The 15704-nt window shown below is 51.0% G+C and overlaps 3 protein-coding genes and 3 non-coding genes across 6 annotated transcripts; 2 read left to right on the top strand and 4 right to left on the bottom strand.

The window, feature by feature from the left end:
• Window positions 1-81: 81 nt before the first annotated feature.
• On the bottom strand, window positions 82-3091 carry Rpl7a (ribosomal protein L7a). The gene is made up of 8 exons (XM_027422995.2): window positions 2944-3091; window positions 2600-2720; window positions 2126-2275; window positions 1245-1385; window positions 982-1061; window positions 596-726; window positions 329-398; window positions 82-242 (listed from the first exon to the last, which is right to left on the bottom strand). The coding sequence occupies exons 1-8, from the start codon at window positions 2944-2946 to the stop codon at window positions 138-140; spliced, it is 801 nt and encodes a 266-aa protein (XP_027278796.1). The 5' UTR covers window positions 2947-3091; the 3' UTR covers window positions 82-137.
• LOC113830843 lies at window positions 800-871 on the bottom strand. The gene has a single exon (XR_003486731.1). It is a non-coding gene; the product is annotated as a small nucleolar RNA SNORD36 (small nucleolar RNA).
• LOC113830842 lies at window positions 1131-1205 on the bottom strand. Its single transcript, XR_003486730.1, has one exon. It is a non-coding gene; the product is annotated as a small nucleolar RNA SNORD36 (small nucleolar RNA).
• Window positions 2363-2436, bottom strand: LOC113830844. Its single transcript, XR_003486732.1, has one exon. It is a non-coding gene; the product is annotated as a small nucleolar RNA SNORD24 (small nucleolar RNA).
• Window positions 3092-3149: 58 nt separating the features above from the next.
• Window positions 3150-8551, top strand: Med22 (mediator complex subunit 22). Its single transcript, XM_027422999.2, has 4 exons — window positions 3150-3494; window positions 4750-4830; window positions 5554-5762; window positions 7812-8551. Exons 1-4 carry the CDS (start codon window positions 3372-3374, stop codon window positions 7999-8001), a joined length of 603 nt encoding a protein of 200 aa, XP_027278800.1. The 5' UTR covers window positions 3150-3371; the 3' UTR covers window positions 8002-8551.
• A 1346-nt stretch (window positions 8552-9897) lies between these two features.
• Surf6 (surfeit 6) lies at window positions 9898-15698 on the top strand. Its single transcript, XM_027422991.2, has 5 exons — window positions 9898-10067; window positions 12644-12841; window positions 13209-13297; window positions 14583-14783; window positions 14946-15698. The coding sequence occupies exons 1-5, from the start codon at window positions 9974-9976 to the stop codon at window positions 15423-15425; spliced, it is 1062 nt and encodes a 353-aa protein (XP_027278792.1). The 5' UTR covers window positions 9898-9973; the 3' UTR covers window positions 15426-15698.
• Window positions 15699-15704: the final 6 nt, after the last annotated feature.

The raw sequence follows: 15704 nt of genomic DNA, 5'->3' as shown, positions 1-15704 counted from the left end.
TGACTTGACCTTGCAACATTTTATATAGGCGGGCATTAGTTCTAAAAACAAGTTTACAACAACCAAAATAACCCAAGACCATTAGATGGAAGATAAGTTTGTATTTATGTACAGAAAACTTAGCAGTGAGTGTACATTTAACCCAGTTTAGTAGCGAGTTCTTTAGCCTTTGCCTTTTCCAGCTTGGCAATTCGAGCCACAGATTTAGGACCCAGGACATTGCCTCCCCAGTGGCGTCGGATCTGAAATGACAGAAACAGCTGTCAGTTTGGCCTGAGCAATTGTTTAAAGCACCAACCCATCCCATATTCTGTATAGAGCTGCTCACCTCATCATATCTGTCGTTGTAATTGGTCCTAATAGCTTCCACCAGCTTAGCCAAAGCACCCTTGTCTTCCCTGTCAAGGAAGGGGAAAACCTTATTAAACTCTTGGGGAGCAGCAATAATTTTTCCTAATACAAGCTTTTTTTTTTTAGCCTCAGACACAGTATGACCACACAGCTGATTCAGGTGAAGAAATTCTTAACCATCATTGGCAAATGGTCCCAAACCTGGGAGGATAAGAGAAGCTTAGGGACAAGCCTGAATACTCACGAGTTAACCTGTGTGAAGGCAACGGTGGTACATGTTTTCCTGTGGACCAGTCGTCCCAGCCTGGCTTTTCCCTTGATGATGCAGTAGGGGACCCCCATCTTCCGACACAGGGCAGGCAGGAAGACTACCAGCTAGAAGCAAGCATGAGCTGTAGGTAGATGTTTGGAGGAACAGCAGCAGCAGCTACAGTGCTACTTTGTGGCAAATGCTCAGGGTTAAAAAGCTCATGTAATTGCACATCAAAGCTACTTCAGTCAAAGATTTACATCATTGCAAGAGCCACACAAACAGATCCCTTTTGTTCATTCAGCAAAACTGACTCCACCCTTCCAGAAGCAACAACACAGGACCTGGGTTCTGTGCTTGATGCTTAAAACCAGACCTACCTCAATGGGGTCTACATCGTGGGCGATTACCACCAGCTGAGCCTTCTTGTTCTCCACCAAGGTGGTGACTGTGTTGACTCCTGGAACACACAACCACTTTGCCTGAGTGCTCAGGCTGCCACAGTCACAAAAAAGCAGCTCCACCAAGCTGTGACTCAGGGTTAAAAAGCTCGATTTCACTCTTCACAGTGATTTCAGGTGAAGAAATTCACACATCATTGCACAGCCCGCTACCCCCTTTCTTTCCCCAGGGGGCCACTTACCTGCTCGAAGAACAGGTGGCCTCTTAGTTGGGACATCCCCTTTGCCAGCAGCCTTCTTCTCAGCACGGGCCAACAGTCTTTGCTTCTTCTCCTGCTTTGTCTCTGGCCTGTACTTGTGGGCAAGCTTGAGCAGCTGGGTAGCTGGGAAAAACATTCTTCAGTTAGACTCTAGACTCGAAGTTTTTCTTTAGGTCTGCTATGTAGCTTCCTGTGGGCTGTGGTTACTTTGCAGGCAATCTCATGCTCAGGCCCAATTAATTGTATGTAACGTTTATCACTTAAGAGGCATTACAAGCCTGTGTGGAGGTTCTCTGAAAACTTTAACAGAACAAATTTTAGAAAAGTTAAAAAAAAAACCCTTGTGCCGGGCGGTGGTTGCACATGCCTTTAATCCAGCACTTGGGAGGCAGAGGCAAGTGGAAAGGCGGAACTCTGTTAGTTTGAGACCAGCCTGGTCTACAAGAGCTATTTCCAGGACAGCCTCCAAAACCACAGAGAAACCCTGTCTTGAAAAGCCAAACAAAACATACAAACCACCCTTGTGGCATATGCCTTTAGTCCTGGCACTTCCGAAGCAGGTCCAAAGCCCACCTGGATCAAGCCCAGAGCTCCAGAACAACCAGGACTACACACACAAAAACTACCCTTGTGTGGCATGTGCAGATCAGGCTAGGGGTCAACGTGAGCCATCTTTCCCCACCCTACTGAGCTTTAAGCTTGCTGGTTGTTTCAGGTAGAGTGACTGGGGATCCCATTCAACTCTCCCCATTATGAACATTTTAAAATGATGACGCACTGTTAGAAAAAAAAAAGGCAAGCTCAGGACTATTTTCATTCTCTCGAAACACGAAACTGGCCCTGTGACACAGAACCAACCTCACCTGTTTGCCGGTCCAGGGCCTGGGTGAACTGGTTAATGGCAGGAGGAACTTTAAGCCGCTTATAGAGGATGGCCCTTTGCCGCTGCAGCCGAATGTATCGGGGCCATTTGACGAAGCGTGTGAGGTCTCGTTTGGGCTGGATGTCCTGCCCTGGGAAGCAAAGAGGGACACTACGAATGAGGTGTCGCCGCAGTGCCGGGCGGCCTGTGTCTGGGCACGCACTCAGGAAGGTGTTGGTGCATCAGCGATCTTGGTGGTTCAAATGTCATCACCGTTTTTCTGATAGCAAATATTCTTTTACATCATCTGCACACAACACCACATCCCCTTCTAACGAAAAGCCACGGCCTGCGAGCAAGCATAACAGCCGCGGTGGCCGGCGGCCCCGTCTGCTTCGGGTCGGAGCCAGCCCCAGCCCCCTGAAACCGCCTCGTCCTCGGCCGGGCCCTTTGATCCCCCCCCGCCGCTTCTTACCAATGCCGAAGTTCTTAGGCCTCTTCTCAAACAAAGGGTTCACCACCTTCTTGGCCTCCTGTTTCTTCACGACAGCGGGGGCCGGGGCCACCTTCTTCCCCTTGGCCTTCTTTCCCTTGGGCTGGACACAAGAGAGAAACCCCGTGAGGCTGTGTCTTCCGCCATCACCATCCCATCGGACAGCAAAGTCGCTGCCTGCGCTCCGCTCGCCACCGCTCCCTTTCAGCAAAGCGGCCCGAAGCGCCAGGGGCGACCGCAGACCCCGCGAGACGGCGGCGGGCGGCGGATGGAGGCGGATGGCGGCGGATGGAGGCGGATGGCGAGAGGGGGCTGCGATCACTCACCATCTTGCTCGGCTGCAAAAGAGAGAGAGGGAGAAAAAGGAATTGTGGGTAATATGTAAGAGACCGCGGAGATCGCGAGATCTGGCGCCCGCGCGGGATTTCGGATTTAAAGCGACCGGACCACACGGGATTCTGCCGGCGGGGGCGGGGCGGGCGGGGCGTGAGCGGGGCGGGGCGGGGCGTGAGCGGGGGCGTGCGGAGCTGCGGCTGCGCGTTCGCCGAGGCGGCAGAACCAGGAAAGGCACTGCAGGCTCCAGTGGCGGCGGGCGGCTGGAATAGGGAACAAAACCCGCGCGCCGGAGTGGGCGCTGTGCGTCTGCGTTTGGCAGGCCCGCTGCGGGGTTTGTGTTCGCGGAGGGAGCTGATGTAGCGTAAGCTCCCCCCTTCCCCAGGTCAGACGAGACTGTGGCTGTCACCCTGGTCCTGCCATGGCCCAGCAGAGAGCCCTGCCCCAGAGCAAGGAGACACTACTGCAGTCTTACAACAAGCGACTCAAAGACGACATCAAGTCCATCATGGACAACTTCACTGAGATCATCAAGACCGCCAAGGTGCGTGGTCGCTGTTCCGAAGCCACGGGAGAAGGCAGGAGCCTGCTTTCCCCGGGGTCTGGGTACATGGGTGTCTAGATTCTGCTGCAGAGGTGGGGATGCCAAGGGAATGTCTGTCCGGTGCGGGTGGGAGCGCCGAGGCGTCAAAAGTAGAGATCAGCAGGTAAATAGAAAAGCCAAATGATGACACGTGCAGATAGAGCAGCGTAGAGAACTCTGGCCGAATTGGCCAAGGCACTAGACTACCTGGGCTGAGTTTCCTCCATGCAGTAGATACTGGTGATGACAGGTGAGTTTAGTCCTTTAATACAGTTCCTCCTGTTGTGACCCTCAACCATAAAACTGTTTTAGTTGCTACTTCATATGCAACTGTTATGAATCGCAACGTTGAGAACTGCTGCTCTCTTTATTTTTGAGATGCCTTAAGACCGCTGAGGTCTGTGTCGGTCTCCAGCTAGTCCATCTGTAAGTTGAGAACAGTAGTTTAGGCTTTTGTGAGGAAGCCCTTCCTGCTTAGTTGGCTGGTACCTGCCCAGAAGGGGTCACTTGAAAAGTCACTTTCTGGCTGGGGATGTTGTTGGGATTGTAAAGTGCTTGCCTAGCAACTGCAAAGCCCTATGTTCAGTCCCTAGAACTGAATAAAATAGTGTTTTTTTTTTTTTGTTTTTTGTTTTTTTTTTTTTTTTTTTGAGACAGGGTTTCTCTGTGTAGCTTTAGAGCCTGTCCTGGCACTCGCTCTGGAGACCAGGCTGGCCTCGAACTCACAGAGATCCGCCTGCCTCTGCCTCCCGAATGCTGGGATTAAAGGCGTGAGCCACCAACGCCCGGCTATAAACTAGATCTTGACACAGTTCTTTAATGTCAGAACTTCAGAAGTGGAGGCAGGAGGATTAGAAGTTCAGGCCAGCCTGGGTTACATGAGACTCTGCCTTAAAAACAAAGATCAAAAAATCCTGTCCTTTTACTCCTTTATTGAACATCTTCTTTCGTGTAAACTTTTTCAGAAAGACTTGGCAGTGTCCTTTTGATGTGATGAAGTCACCTGTTGTCATCCACAGAACAAGAGGGGGTTGGAGGAGACATTGCCAGCTGTCTAGATAGGAAGCAGGGTGCTGGGTGTGCAGGAAGGCCTGATAGATAGACTGTGGTGATGGCACTCAGGGTGGTGGTGGCTGGTCACCTGTTGGGTTCCTGTGAGCCAGGCTAAGCCAGGTGGTTGCCTGTGTTGATTCTAGGCTTTCTTATTTGTCCCCAGATTGAGGATGAGACACAGGTGTCACGGGCTACTCAGGGTGAACAGGACAATTACGAGATGCACGTTCGAGCTGCCAACATCGTGAGTGGCCAGGGGGGAAAACACCCCTGAAGGGGTCACGGATGAAATTCAGAGCAGCAAGGGCAAATGGGAACAGTGGGGTGGGGCAGAGCGCATTTTTCGGAGATTGCCCCCGGTGGGCATGGGGTGGGGGCAGGGGTCAAACAGATGGCCTTGTCCATCTTGTATAGTAGTCAGGAGGAAGGCAGCCATTCTTGCTGACATGAAAGTTCCCCAAGGCTGGTTGTGAATGGAAAGGCAAATGGCTGAGTGAATCCCATGTGAAAGGTGAGCTCCTCTAGATGTTACAGGGAAAGCCCAGTAGACCAGTATCTGTGCAGTGGCTACCAGCAGATGACAATGTGTGGGGCAAAGACCCCTGTGAATCCTTTCCAACTTGCAGTTGTGCCATCTCTGGGAAAGAATGAGTCAGGAGGAAACCCAGGGCATAGACTTAAGTTGGCTTTGAGATGAGTGTACAGGATGTGTTCATGGTCTGAGTGGTTGGTCGGGGAGGGAAAGCTCCTTGAAGTGAGCAAATGTATTCCACCTGTAGTCGGATTCTGATGTCTTCTCAGCTCCTCCTCTACCCTCACAGATGACTCCATGTAGGCTGGTACTTTCCTTTGTGGATCATGGAGTTGAGATCTCCAGAAAACCCACTGTTGACCTACCACCAGTCACGAAGAGCAGGGCCACCGTCTTCGCCTCCTCTCATATTTACCCTGATTATGATGTTGGCAGGTCCGAGCTGGTGAGTCACTGATGAAGCTGGTATCTGATCTCAAGCAGTTCCTGATCCTCAATGACTTCCCATCTGTGAATGAGGCTATCGACCAGCGTAACCAGCAGCTGCGTGCCCTGCAGGAAGAGTGTGACCGCAAGCTCATCACCCTTCGGGATGAGGTCTCCATTGACCTCTATGAGCTGGAGGAGGAGTACTACTCGTCCAGGTACAAATAGGGCTGGACTCGCATGCAGGCGGGACCTGCTGCCTGCCCAAGCCAGCTAGGGCCTGCAAGGGCCTTGTGTTTTTCCAAGTTCTCCTTGGCAGCAGAGCCCCTGACTAGAGCGTTGATGGACACTCACAACCAGCCCCCAGCTGGTGCCCAGGCCACCCCTCAATGAAGTGGGGTGAAAATCCCAGGACTTGGTGTCAGCAGCTGAGAGCAGAGAAGGGCATTCCCCAGGGGGCAAGGACGCCCTCCTGGGCAGTGCAAACTCTGCCTCACTGCTCCACATCTGTCTAGACATTTCAGTCAAGGCTGGATTGGTCCCTTGTGGCCTTCTGGGTCTATAACTATGTCCACTCTCCAGGACACCACTACTACTGCTTGCTCAGAGACTCAGTTCCATGTGTGTATCATCAGATCCCACAGTGTAGAGGCAGGGAACACTGGGAAAGGAGGAGGAAGGAGCTCAAGCAGAGTGGCTTTAGGAACTGGGCCTGGATACTTGTATGTCCTGTTTTGGGGCAGTTCAGCCTCCTGGTGTCAGACCTATGCTAGCCCCAGAGTTTAGCAGCAGATAGCATCTGTCACCTCGCCCTGCTATAGGGTCACTTAAAACTTAATACTTTCCGAGCCAGAGAGGCCTTGAGAAATCAAGAATACAATGTGAAATATGTGGGAAACTGAGCCTGGAGAATGGAGACCTTGCTCACATCCTCTTAGCTTGAAATTAAGGTTCTGTCCTGCAGCTCCCTTTCCCAAGCAAAGCCGTTTTCCCCTGGTGGTAGATTTGCTTCTGTTGCACAAAAGCTGCAGAAGGAGCCACAGATGTCCAGAGCCAGGTGGTATGTGATCGAGGACTTAGTTGTCCCATCATAGACTCAATGTCACTGCCCAGTTCTAAAGTTTTCCAGAGAGTTCTGGGGTTGTCCTTGGTCGCATTATTCATCAACTTAGCAAACAAATGGGACCATTTCCTCTACCCCCAAAAGACAGGTTTACACACTCACCCAGGATGAATTCCTTCACATCTTCCTGTCATTACCCTTTAGACAGTTAGTTACTGCTTTAAGGGCCCCCTGGGTGGATCAGTTTTGGGAAGACGGGAACCCAGAGTGCCAGGTTTCCAAAGCCTCAGTAAGTCCCTGTACATCACCTGCATGGGTTTCTGGGACAACTTGTGTCCCCTTGGGGCAGTCACCTTTTCCATATTTCTCATGGTAAAGCAGTGCCCCTCTAGCTATGAATTATCTTAAATGGCAGGGCTCTTCAGTGCAGGGGCCTGTGGGTTTCATCTGCCCCTATCAACCTCATGCCCACATCACCGCCAGCTGCCAGCTTCCCCTCTGCACAGCTATTCCTGCCTATATACTCACTGCTTGCTAATTCTGGCTTTGCCTCCCCTCCACTCTCCTGGGGGTGCTACTCTTGAATAGTTCTGAGAGGAACTGCTGGGGCAGGTATAGGGCCAGAGCATAATAGACAGCTGTGGAAACAGATTTGCTCCAGGTAACCACTTCCATGACCGTTGAGGATTAATCCTTGCCTGTTCTCTCTCACCTCTTCCCTGTATAACATGGGGAACTGGAGTGCATGAAACTTGGAGCTTGAAGCTATAGGGCTGGAGCAGTGGCGTGTAGCGAAATGCTTGGACCTCTCTGCTCCTGACTTTTTATAGTTAGGCAAGTGTCTGATAGGGACAGACACAGGTTTCTGCCACCATGAGCTCTTTGTAAAGTGTTATCACTACCCTGCTAGTAAGGGGTGGGTGGGCAGGATGGAAGAAGACCCACAAGGACAAGGGGAGTTCTAAGTGTCAGGAAGGCCATGCGGCCCATGGGGAGAGCTTGCCTAAGTCATATGGCCTGTTGATGGCATCTTTCTTTGGATGCAAGTGTGGCCAGAACTGGTAGCAGAGGGGTCAGCCAAGAGGAGAGGAAGGGGAGGCAGTCAGGTGATGTTCATTTCTTAACTCTTGCATCTGTCTTGCTTTCCCCACCCTGGCTTTCCTCTGCCTGCTCCTGTCACTCCTGGGGGTTTCTTGTGGCAAAGCTCAAGTCTCTGCGAAGCTAATGACCTGCCTCTATGTGAAGCTTACTGGAGGCTGGACCTCGACACAGATTCTGCTGATGGCCTCTCAGCCCCTCTTCTGGCGTCCCCGGAGACTGGTGCTGGTCCCCTGCAATCTGCAGCCTCTGCCCACTCCCATGGTGGTGGCCCTGGTCCCATAGAACATACCTGAGCTTCTTGGGGTACCCTCTCCCAGTGCCCTAGTTTATCACAAAGGAAGTCCTGTGGATGTCCACCAGAGCCTAGCTTTTTCAGTCTTAGCTCCCACTTGGGGACTTTGTGATCAGGAGTCCCTGTAGCCAGGCCAGGGCCAGTTACCTGTGATAATTGGGGAATGCTGTTCAGTTATTTACATGCAGGTGGCCCTTCAACTCTAGTGGCTACCTTCCTGACTGCCACATGGAAGCTTGTCCCATTGAGGACCTTGAGAAGGGAGGGTGGCTGGTGATAGGAAGACAGCCTCGGTTTGTTGTTTAGAATTGGAAGGTACTCAGTGGACCGTAGCCAAATCCAGCCACCCATCCTTGGCTCGGGCTCCTGTGTAGAGAGCCCTGACCACTGCCTGGTGCCTGGACCACAATTGTCTGTGCCACAGCTGACAGTCATAGCAAGACTGTGAGAGGCAGCTAGCCAGGGCATCTTCCTGGATTGTGCCACCATTTCCCGTCTACTACTTTTGTGATGAAACTGTCGAATAAAGCATTACCTTTTTTTGTTGTTCATCTTTGTTTCCTCATCAGTTCAAGATTGCCCTTGGGTTCCTCGAACAACAGCCCCTCCTCCTCGTATAATAATAGCATCTAGTAGTTCCCTGACATTTGGTAAATGAATGAAAATCTGCCATTACTACAAGTTATATGACTGCAGCACTTGTATCTTTGGTGCCACCTATCCACCCCAACTTAGCACTATCATGTCTACATCTTGGAGTGGGCATGGGCTTGGAAGGGTGTGTCATGCCTAGAACCACAGGCTGAGAAATTAAGTGGCAGAAAGGACTAGGAACTCAGACCCCATTGCCTCTCAGTACCAGGCTCATTACTGACATACAGAAACCATGGTACTGGGGCAAGTGTGTGCCTTCAGTCTCTCCTCTACCTACCATCACCATGCTCCATGAAAGTAGTCATTCCCGGTTTGTGAGGAACGTGGTCTGGTCATCAGGTGGCCCAGCACCTGCATAGCCAAACAAGGTAACACACAAGTGGGTAGCTAGGTGGAAGTCACTGCCCCAGTGAGGGAGTTTTCCATCAGGGTGATGTCTGTAGTATGTTGACTGCTGGAAGAGCTTGTGTCACAGAGAAAGCTTAGGGTTGAGGAGTTGGGGAAAACACTAGAAGCAAGGGTTTGGAATGGTTTTCCAAAAACTTAACGAAGGACAGATTCTTGCGCTTTATTCTGTCGTTCACATTTAAAAGAGAAGCTTCTCATTTAAAGGGTACCACTACCTTTCTCCGGCTTGTGTGGCTGGGGCAGAGCTCCTCGGGGATTCAGTTCTCTAGAAACTCCGTGTCACCAATGACTGATGTAAATTCTGTGTCACCTTTTTTCACTAGCTTTAACTGACCCACGCTTTTCGATGTAGCATGTATTAAGGCCCATGCAGACTCTACTAGGGATTCGCTTTTTCTTCCATTTCCTCAAATATATGCCGCTTTCAACGCCATCTGCAAGGCGTTTTTCATGCCTCAATGCCCAGTACCATCAAAACTGATATGCAATGGCTAATGCATGTAGTCTAGGATCCACGCCATACTCATGTCTCCGGTTGCTCCTCCCTCCCACCCACCACACGTCTTTTTATGTCTGTGTTTTGCTCCGTGTGGCGGAGTGGCTGTGGGGCGCTGGGCATCTATCTCATCCCCTCCAGGCCAGTTCTTGGACTACAGGTGGCATCTTTCAGAGTCACGCCTCCACGTTAAGGAGTAGCCAACCCCTCAGGCCTGGCTAATCGAGCTCCGCGTGGGTCGCGGCTGCGTACACTGTGGCTAGCTAGCTAGCTAGACGGCACCTGCGCATGCGGTACTTCCGGCGTAGTCAGGCTCGGCAATCGAGCGCTTGGCTATCGGCGCCTGCGTACATGGTGCTTCCGGCGGGCCGCAGGGCTGCGGGAACCTCCGAGTGTTGAGCACTGGGCTCCAGCCATGGCTTCTTTGCAAGCCAAGGATGCCTATCTGCAGGACTTGGCCAAGAAGATCTGCGCACAGCCTGGCCCCGAGCGGCAGAGGAGCGAGTGGGGTAAGGCAGCCTACCCGAGCGGCCTTTGGGAGTGGATGCCGTCGCACGGGCCCGCTGTCCTTCCTTGGTCGGTCGGGTCCGAACCCTCCACGCGTGATACAGGAGTGAGCGGGTACTAGCCGGGATAGCTACGGGTCCTGAGGGCGCTGGGCCCCGATGGAGGGGAAGGTAGTTAGGGAACTGCCAGACTCATACGGAAAGAAAACCGTGCTCGCATCGTTGGAAGTGGGAATGCATCTTTCATCATCAAGAGTTCATTGCTGCTTGGGCCTGGTTGGTGGGGAGGCTGAGAAAGAACCTCGAGGGTAAAGGCCGGTAGTAGGCCTGACAGGGGCCACATGGTAAGTTAACCTCTGCGTGGGCAACTTCAGGAAACCCTCTCAGAAAGTAAAAAGAGGGGCTGGAGAGATGGCTAAGCAGTTAAGAGCACTGTTACTCTTGAATAGGACCCACATTCGGTTCCCAGCACCTACGTGGCCGCATACTACAAACAGTCCCTAAGTCCCTAACTCCAGTTCCAGGGGATCGTAATCCGCTTCTGGCCTCCAATGGCACCAGGCACGGTTACGATGCACAGGCATGCATACTTAAAAACACTCTTAAAATAAGACTAAATAATAATTTTAAAAAAAGAATAAATGAGCCTTTTGAGGTAGGATGGGGTGGGTAGTGGCAACTGTGTACCACATGCCTTTAATACCATCGCTTGGCAAACAGAAGCAAGGCAGATCACTGTGAATTCCGGAAACCTACAGCCTTCACCATAAATAGAATAGTTTATTCTGGAGCCCGTTTTGAACGACTGTGGCCTGGGAACAGAGATTTAGGTTACCCCCCTAATTCCATTTTCCAACACAAAATGTTCTTGAAGCAGTTTATTGAAGTTTTACAGAACAAAGAAAGCCAAGGCAAGTTTAGAATACATTGATGTGCACATCAGGTAGTTATAGCAAGATGAGAGAAGCTTTTCTAGGCCCAGATGCTGATGACATTTTCTTTTTCAAGATTTATGTGTATACAGCGTTCTGCCTGCATGTTGCCTGCAGGCCAGAAGAGGGCACCAGATCTCATTATAGATGGCTATGAGCCATCACGTGGTTGCTGGGAATTGAACTCCCTCAGGTCCCCTGGAAGAGCAGCCAGTGCTCTTAATCTCAGAGCCATCTCTCCACCCCATTTTTGTATTTTGAGACAGGGGTTCTCTGTGTAGCTTTGGATGTCCCGAAACTCACTCTGTTGAGGACCAAGCTGTCTTCAACTCAGAGATCTGCCTTCCTCTATCTCCATCTCCAGATTGCTGGGATTAAAGGCATGTGCCACCACGCCCAGTGCTGATGACATTCTTAACTTTTAAGTTGATCTGCTAAATTGATAGATTATAAAAGGTTTTTATCTATTAGTCACAGATACAAAGGTGGCCAAGGAAAGGATTATTCTTGGGTTTAAGCTAACCTAAGATAATGATCCTCTGGACCTGCAACATTCCAGCCTCTCCACATCACTGCTGTTCAGTCTTTGCAGACACAGGAATGACAGGCCAAAGTATGGATACTACTGAAGTCCAGTGTGATTAACCAGTGAGCTTTATTAAGGCGACATACAAGAGCAGACATGATTAAAAATTAGCTGTGCCGGGCGGTAGTGGCCCACGCCTTTAATCCCAGCACTCGGGAGGCAGAGGCAGGTGGATCTCTGGGAGTTTGAGACCAGCCTGGTCTACAAGAGCAGGTTCCAGGACAGCCTCCAAAGCCACAGAGAAACCTTGCCTCAACCCCCCCCCCAAAAGAAATAGCTGTATCACCAAAGCCCACCCCAGCTTGTGGTGATGGGCTTGTGGTGATGGGCTTGTGGTGAAAGCACTGGTGATGGCTTTCAAAAACTAGAAACCTGGAGTGTACTGCACAACTTGCAGGCAGCTCAGCAGGTTGGAGAGTGTTTATTCCATGTGGTCCTGCTTGACTAAGCATCACTTGGCCTTCCTCTTGTATGTGCTTGGGGAAGAAGGGGCTAGTGAATCTGGTCAGTTCCAGGACTTCCTGAAGCCTTGGTGTTTAGTTCCTGAGCTTAAGGAGCTTTCCTCCAAGATGGAAGATTTTATCTGGGAGGAAATTGCTATACAGGAGCCCAGTGTTCAATCTGGGGCAGTGAAGAGAAAGTGTAGCAGCACCATCATTTGTTCCTGGAAGTGGGTGTTTATATTTAGATAATGTGATGACCAACCTGAAACCAGACTTTGTGTTCTATTCCTTATGTGCATGTCCTCTGGGTCGTGTGTGTGTGTGTGTGTGTGTGTGTGTGTGTGTGTGTGTGTGTGTGTGTAATTTGCATTAAAAAGAAAACATTGTTAGTTTATTTTGTTTTTTGAGACAGGGTCTTTTATCTAGCCTAGACTTAGCCTCCAAATGCTGGGATTACAGATGTGTGACCATCTGCTGCCCAGGTGGTTGGTGTCACTAAGCTCTGGACAGGTGGCACTGGCTTAGCCACCTGGTCCTTTGCATCACTGGGATCAGTGCCTTTGCAGGATCTTTGCTGAATTGGTAGAGAGAAGGTATTCATCTTGTTTTGCATTTCAGCTGTCAAAACAAAACGCTTGGAAGCTGCCGAGCTCCCCAAAAAGAAGAGGAAGAAAGCACAAAAGAAATCTCAGGAACAGAAAGCTACAGAGCACAAGACTAAGCCCCTAGTGAAGACGGCTCCTCCCTCTTCTAGGGCCAAGAAACCAATGGAATCTAAACAAGAGAAGAACTCTAGCTCCCTGGAGTCCCCTGAAGGTGAGGGGCTCCAAAACATGCATGATGAGGGCGGGGATGGGCCCAGAGGCAAATGTCCCCACTGCTCAAAAGTGCCAACAGGGTTAGGGTAATGCTACAAGACTTTTCTGTGAAGGAAGATCATAGGAGCAGAATGGCAGACAGGGCATAAAAGCTCATGATGGTCCTGTGCCACGTGACAGCCAGGTGACAAGGTGACAACAAACACTGTTTTTCTAATGTCATAATGACCAGCCTCATGATACAGTTGTTAGTTACCTGTCTTAAAGGAGTTGGGTGGCCTGAGAATCCATGCGCAGCACTGGGGGAGGAAGGGTGAGAGATGGTGGTGGGAAGTCCCCTTTCATCCTAGTCTCCTTCCCTGCAGATAGCCAAGTCACAGCACCTGATTCTGTCTTTGCACTGGATTTCCTGCGACAGCGGCTTCATGAGAAGATCCAACTGGCCCGGGGCCAGGTAAATGGGGAGTAGTGTTCCTGAGCACCTGGAGTAGGCTTGTAGAGTTTTCCCTCCCCATTTCTGTGCTGATGTGAGATTTGGGGCGCTGTAGGTGTTTGTTTTGTTTTGAACTCTTTCTCTTGGGGACTCACTGCCCAGCTCCCTAATAAATACTCAGAGACATATTCTTACTTATGAATGTCTGGCCTTAACTTGGTTTGTTTCTACCTTTGCCTCTGGGCTTTTACCTTTCTCTATTCTATTTGCCTGTTTCCTTCTTACTCCGTGTGTGGCTGGGTGGCTGACCCCTGGCGTTCTCTTCTCCTTTTCCTGCTCCCCTACTCACTTCTCCTCCTGTTTATATTCTCTGCCTACCAGCCCCGAATAGTTCTCTCTCCTGCCTAGCTATTGGCTGTTCAACTCTTTGTTTTAGACAGGCAAAGTAACACAGCTTTACAGAGTTAAACAAATGCAGCATAAAAGAATGTAACACATCTTTGTATCATTAAACAAATATTTTATGACATGAACAAACTTAACACATATTTAACTAATATTTCACAACAAGGTACCTCTTGGCTGAGGTAGTAGGTGTAGTTCCTTTTCTTGAAGTACATCAGTCCCCAGAGGCATGTGCCTCTTAGATGTTTGGTGTCCCTCAGAGAAGCATGGCTGCTTCCTTTGGGGAGCTGCCTCCACTGATGCCACATGGGTAGAGTATAGCCTGAATTGTCAGTGACCATGCCCCCCCCCCCCACACACACACTTTCTGATGCGCTTTTCTTGAGCTTCTTACCCTTCCAATATATGCCAATCACCATCTCCAAGTTCCTAAGAGGGGATCAAGACTCAAGGCCTTCTGTCCTGCAGCATAGGCCTGGGTTGGTTGGATACATGGTGCTCTCTGGCTATGGCAAAAGAACGGTTACAGAGAATACTCAATCTGTGTCTGTCATGAACAGAGTGGTTAGGACAGGCACTCCTATCAGGCACTCCATCATAGGAACCCAACCTAAGTTCTGAATTCTAGGACAGTGGGTGACTATGTGCGAGATGAAGTGCTCTGGTATGCTGGGGGAGCCTGGGAACTGGAGCAGTGATTCTTACTAGAGGGTCCTTACCATACCAGTATTATTTGCATCAGGGTAACAGGTCATATACTGGTGGTTTGTGGCCATTATGGACTTGTGGCCTGCATGAGGGTTTCCTCTAATCTCAGCCATGTACCAGACCGAGGACTTTGAGGTTGAAAGGGCCCTGATGAATGAAGCTCCATCTTTTCCCTTTTATCTTTTCCTCTCAGGGCAGCACCAAGGAGCTGTCTGCTGCCACGCTAGAGAAAAGACAGCGGAGGAAGCAGGAGAGGGAACGGAAGAAGAGGAAGCGGAAGGAGCTTCGAGCAAAGGAGAAGGCTGCAAAGACTGAGAAAAAAGAGGAGCCAGCTGAGGCACCTCCAGAAGTGCCCTGCAAGGAGCCGCAGGCATCAGGACTGATGTTTAATAAGGTAGAGGCTGCCTGGGCTGAGCGCCTGTGTCTAACTTTGCACCTTGCTGATGGTGTAGGTGCATGTTGGCGATCCCCATCTCAGGGAACAAAAGCCATGTCATTGGTCTGTGTCACTGGTGAGATATGTGTGTCACCTCATTGACGGACCTCTTACCTGCAGGTGGAAGTGACTGAAGAGGAGCCGGCCAGCAAGGCCCAGCGTAGGAAGGAGAAGCGGCAGAAGGTGAAAGGGAACCTGACACCCCTGACAGGCAGGAATTACAGGCAGTTGCTGGAGCGTCTACAGGCGCGGCAGGACCGGCTGGAGGAGCTTCGAGATCAGGATGCGGGCAAGGCCCAGGAGCTGGAGGCGAAGATGAAGTGGACCAACTTGCTGTACAAGGCGGAGGGTGTGAAGATCCGTGACAACGAGCGCCTGCTGCAGGAAGCCCTGAAGCGCAAGGAGAAGCGAAAGGCACAGCGGCAGCGCCGGTGGGAGAAGCGCTCGGAGCATGTGGTGGAGAAGATGCAGCAGCGCCAGGACAAGCGGCGCCAGAACCTGCGCAAGAAGAAGGCGGCCCGGGCTGAGAGGCGGCTGCAGAAGGCCCGCAAGAAGGGCCGGGTGCTGCCACAGGACCTGGAGCGTGCGGGCCTCTCCTGAGCAGCTTGTACCTGCCACATTTCTGCCCGGGCACCTCGGTGACAGACTGGGTCTCCTATGTGAGATCGGCACGTTCTTGCACCACAGAGCCATAGTGTGTGCCAAGAGGATGTTTTGGCATCATCCTTAAGTTGGGCAGTGTCCTCCAGTCCCTGGGAGGGAGGGAGGGGATCTGTGCCCAAGTTTTCTTGTGAGGTAGGGGTGTGTGTGTGTGTGTGTGTCTGTGTCTGTGTGTGTCTGTGTGTCTGTGTGTGTCTGTGTGTGTGTGTGTGTGTGTGT

The sequence above is a fragment of the Cricetulus griseus genome, chromosome 6, assembly GCF_003668045.3.
Source record: "Cricetulus griseus strain 17A/GY chromosome 6, alternate assembly CriGri-PICRH-1.0, whole genome shotgun sequence".
Taxonomy (NCBI): Eukaryota; Metazoa; Chordata; class Mammalia; order Rodentia; family Cricetidae; genus Cricetulus; species Cricetulus griseus.
Note: the sequence above shows the minus strand (reverse complement) of the source record. Positions and strands in the feature narration are given on the sequence as shown.

Bases quoted from the DNA above. Each gene is read 5' to 3' on its own strand.
- Med22 (XM_027422999.2), top strand. From the start codon at position 3,372: ATGGCCCAGCAGAGAGCCCTGCCCCAGAGCAAGGAGACACTACTGCAG. The intron at 3,495-4,749 runs GTGCGTGGTCGC...ATTTGTCCCCAG, and splicing joins AGATCATCAAGACCGCCAAG to ATTGAGGATGAGACACAGGT. The intron at 4,831-5,553 runs GTGAGTGGCCAG...TGATGTTGGCAG, and splicing joins ACGTTCGAGCTGCCAACATC to GTCCGAGCTGGTGAGTCACT.
- Surf6 (XM_027422991.2), top strand. From the start codon at position 9,974: ATGGCTTCTTTGCAAGCCAAGGATGCCTATCTGCAGGACTTGGCCAAG. The intron at 13,298-14,582 runs GTAAATGGGGAG...TTTTCCTCTCAG, and splicing joins TCCAACTGGCCCGGGGCCAG to GGCAGCACCAAGGAGCTGTC. The intron at 14,784-14,945 runs GTAGAGGCTGCC...TCTTACCTGCAG, and splicing joins CAGGACTGATGTTTAATAAG to GTGGAAGTGACTGAAGAGGA.
- Rpl7a (XM_027422995.2), bottom strand. The intron at 2,276-2,599 runs GTAAGAAGCGGC...TTTGCTTCCCAG, and splicing joins GCCTAAGAACTTCGGCATTG to GGCAGGACATCCAGCCCAAA. The intron at 399-595 runs GTGAGTATTCAG...CTTCCTTGACAG, and splicing joins GCCTTCACACAGGTTAACTC to GGAAGACAAGGGTGCTTTGG.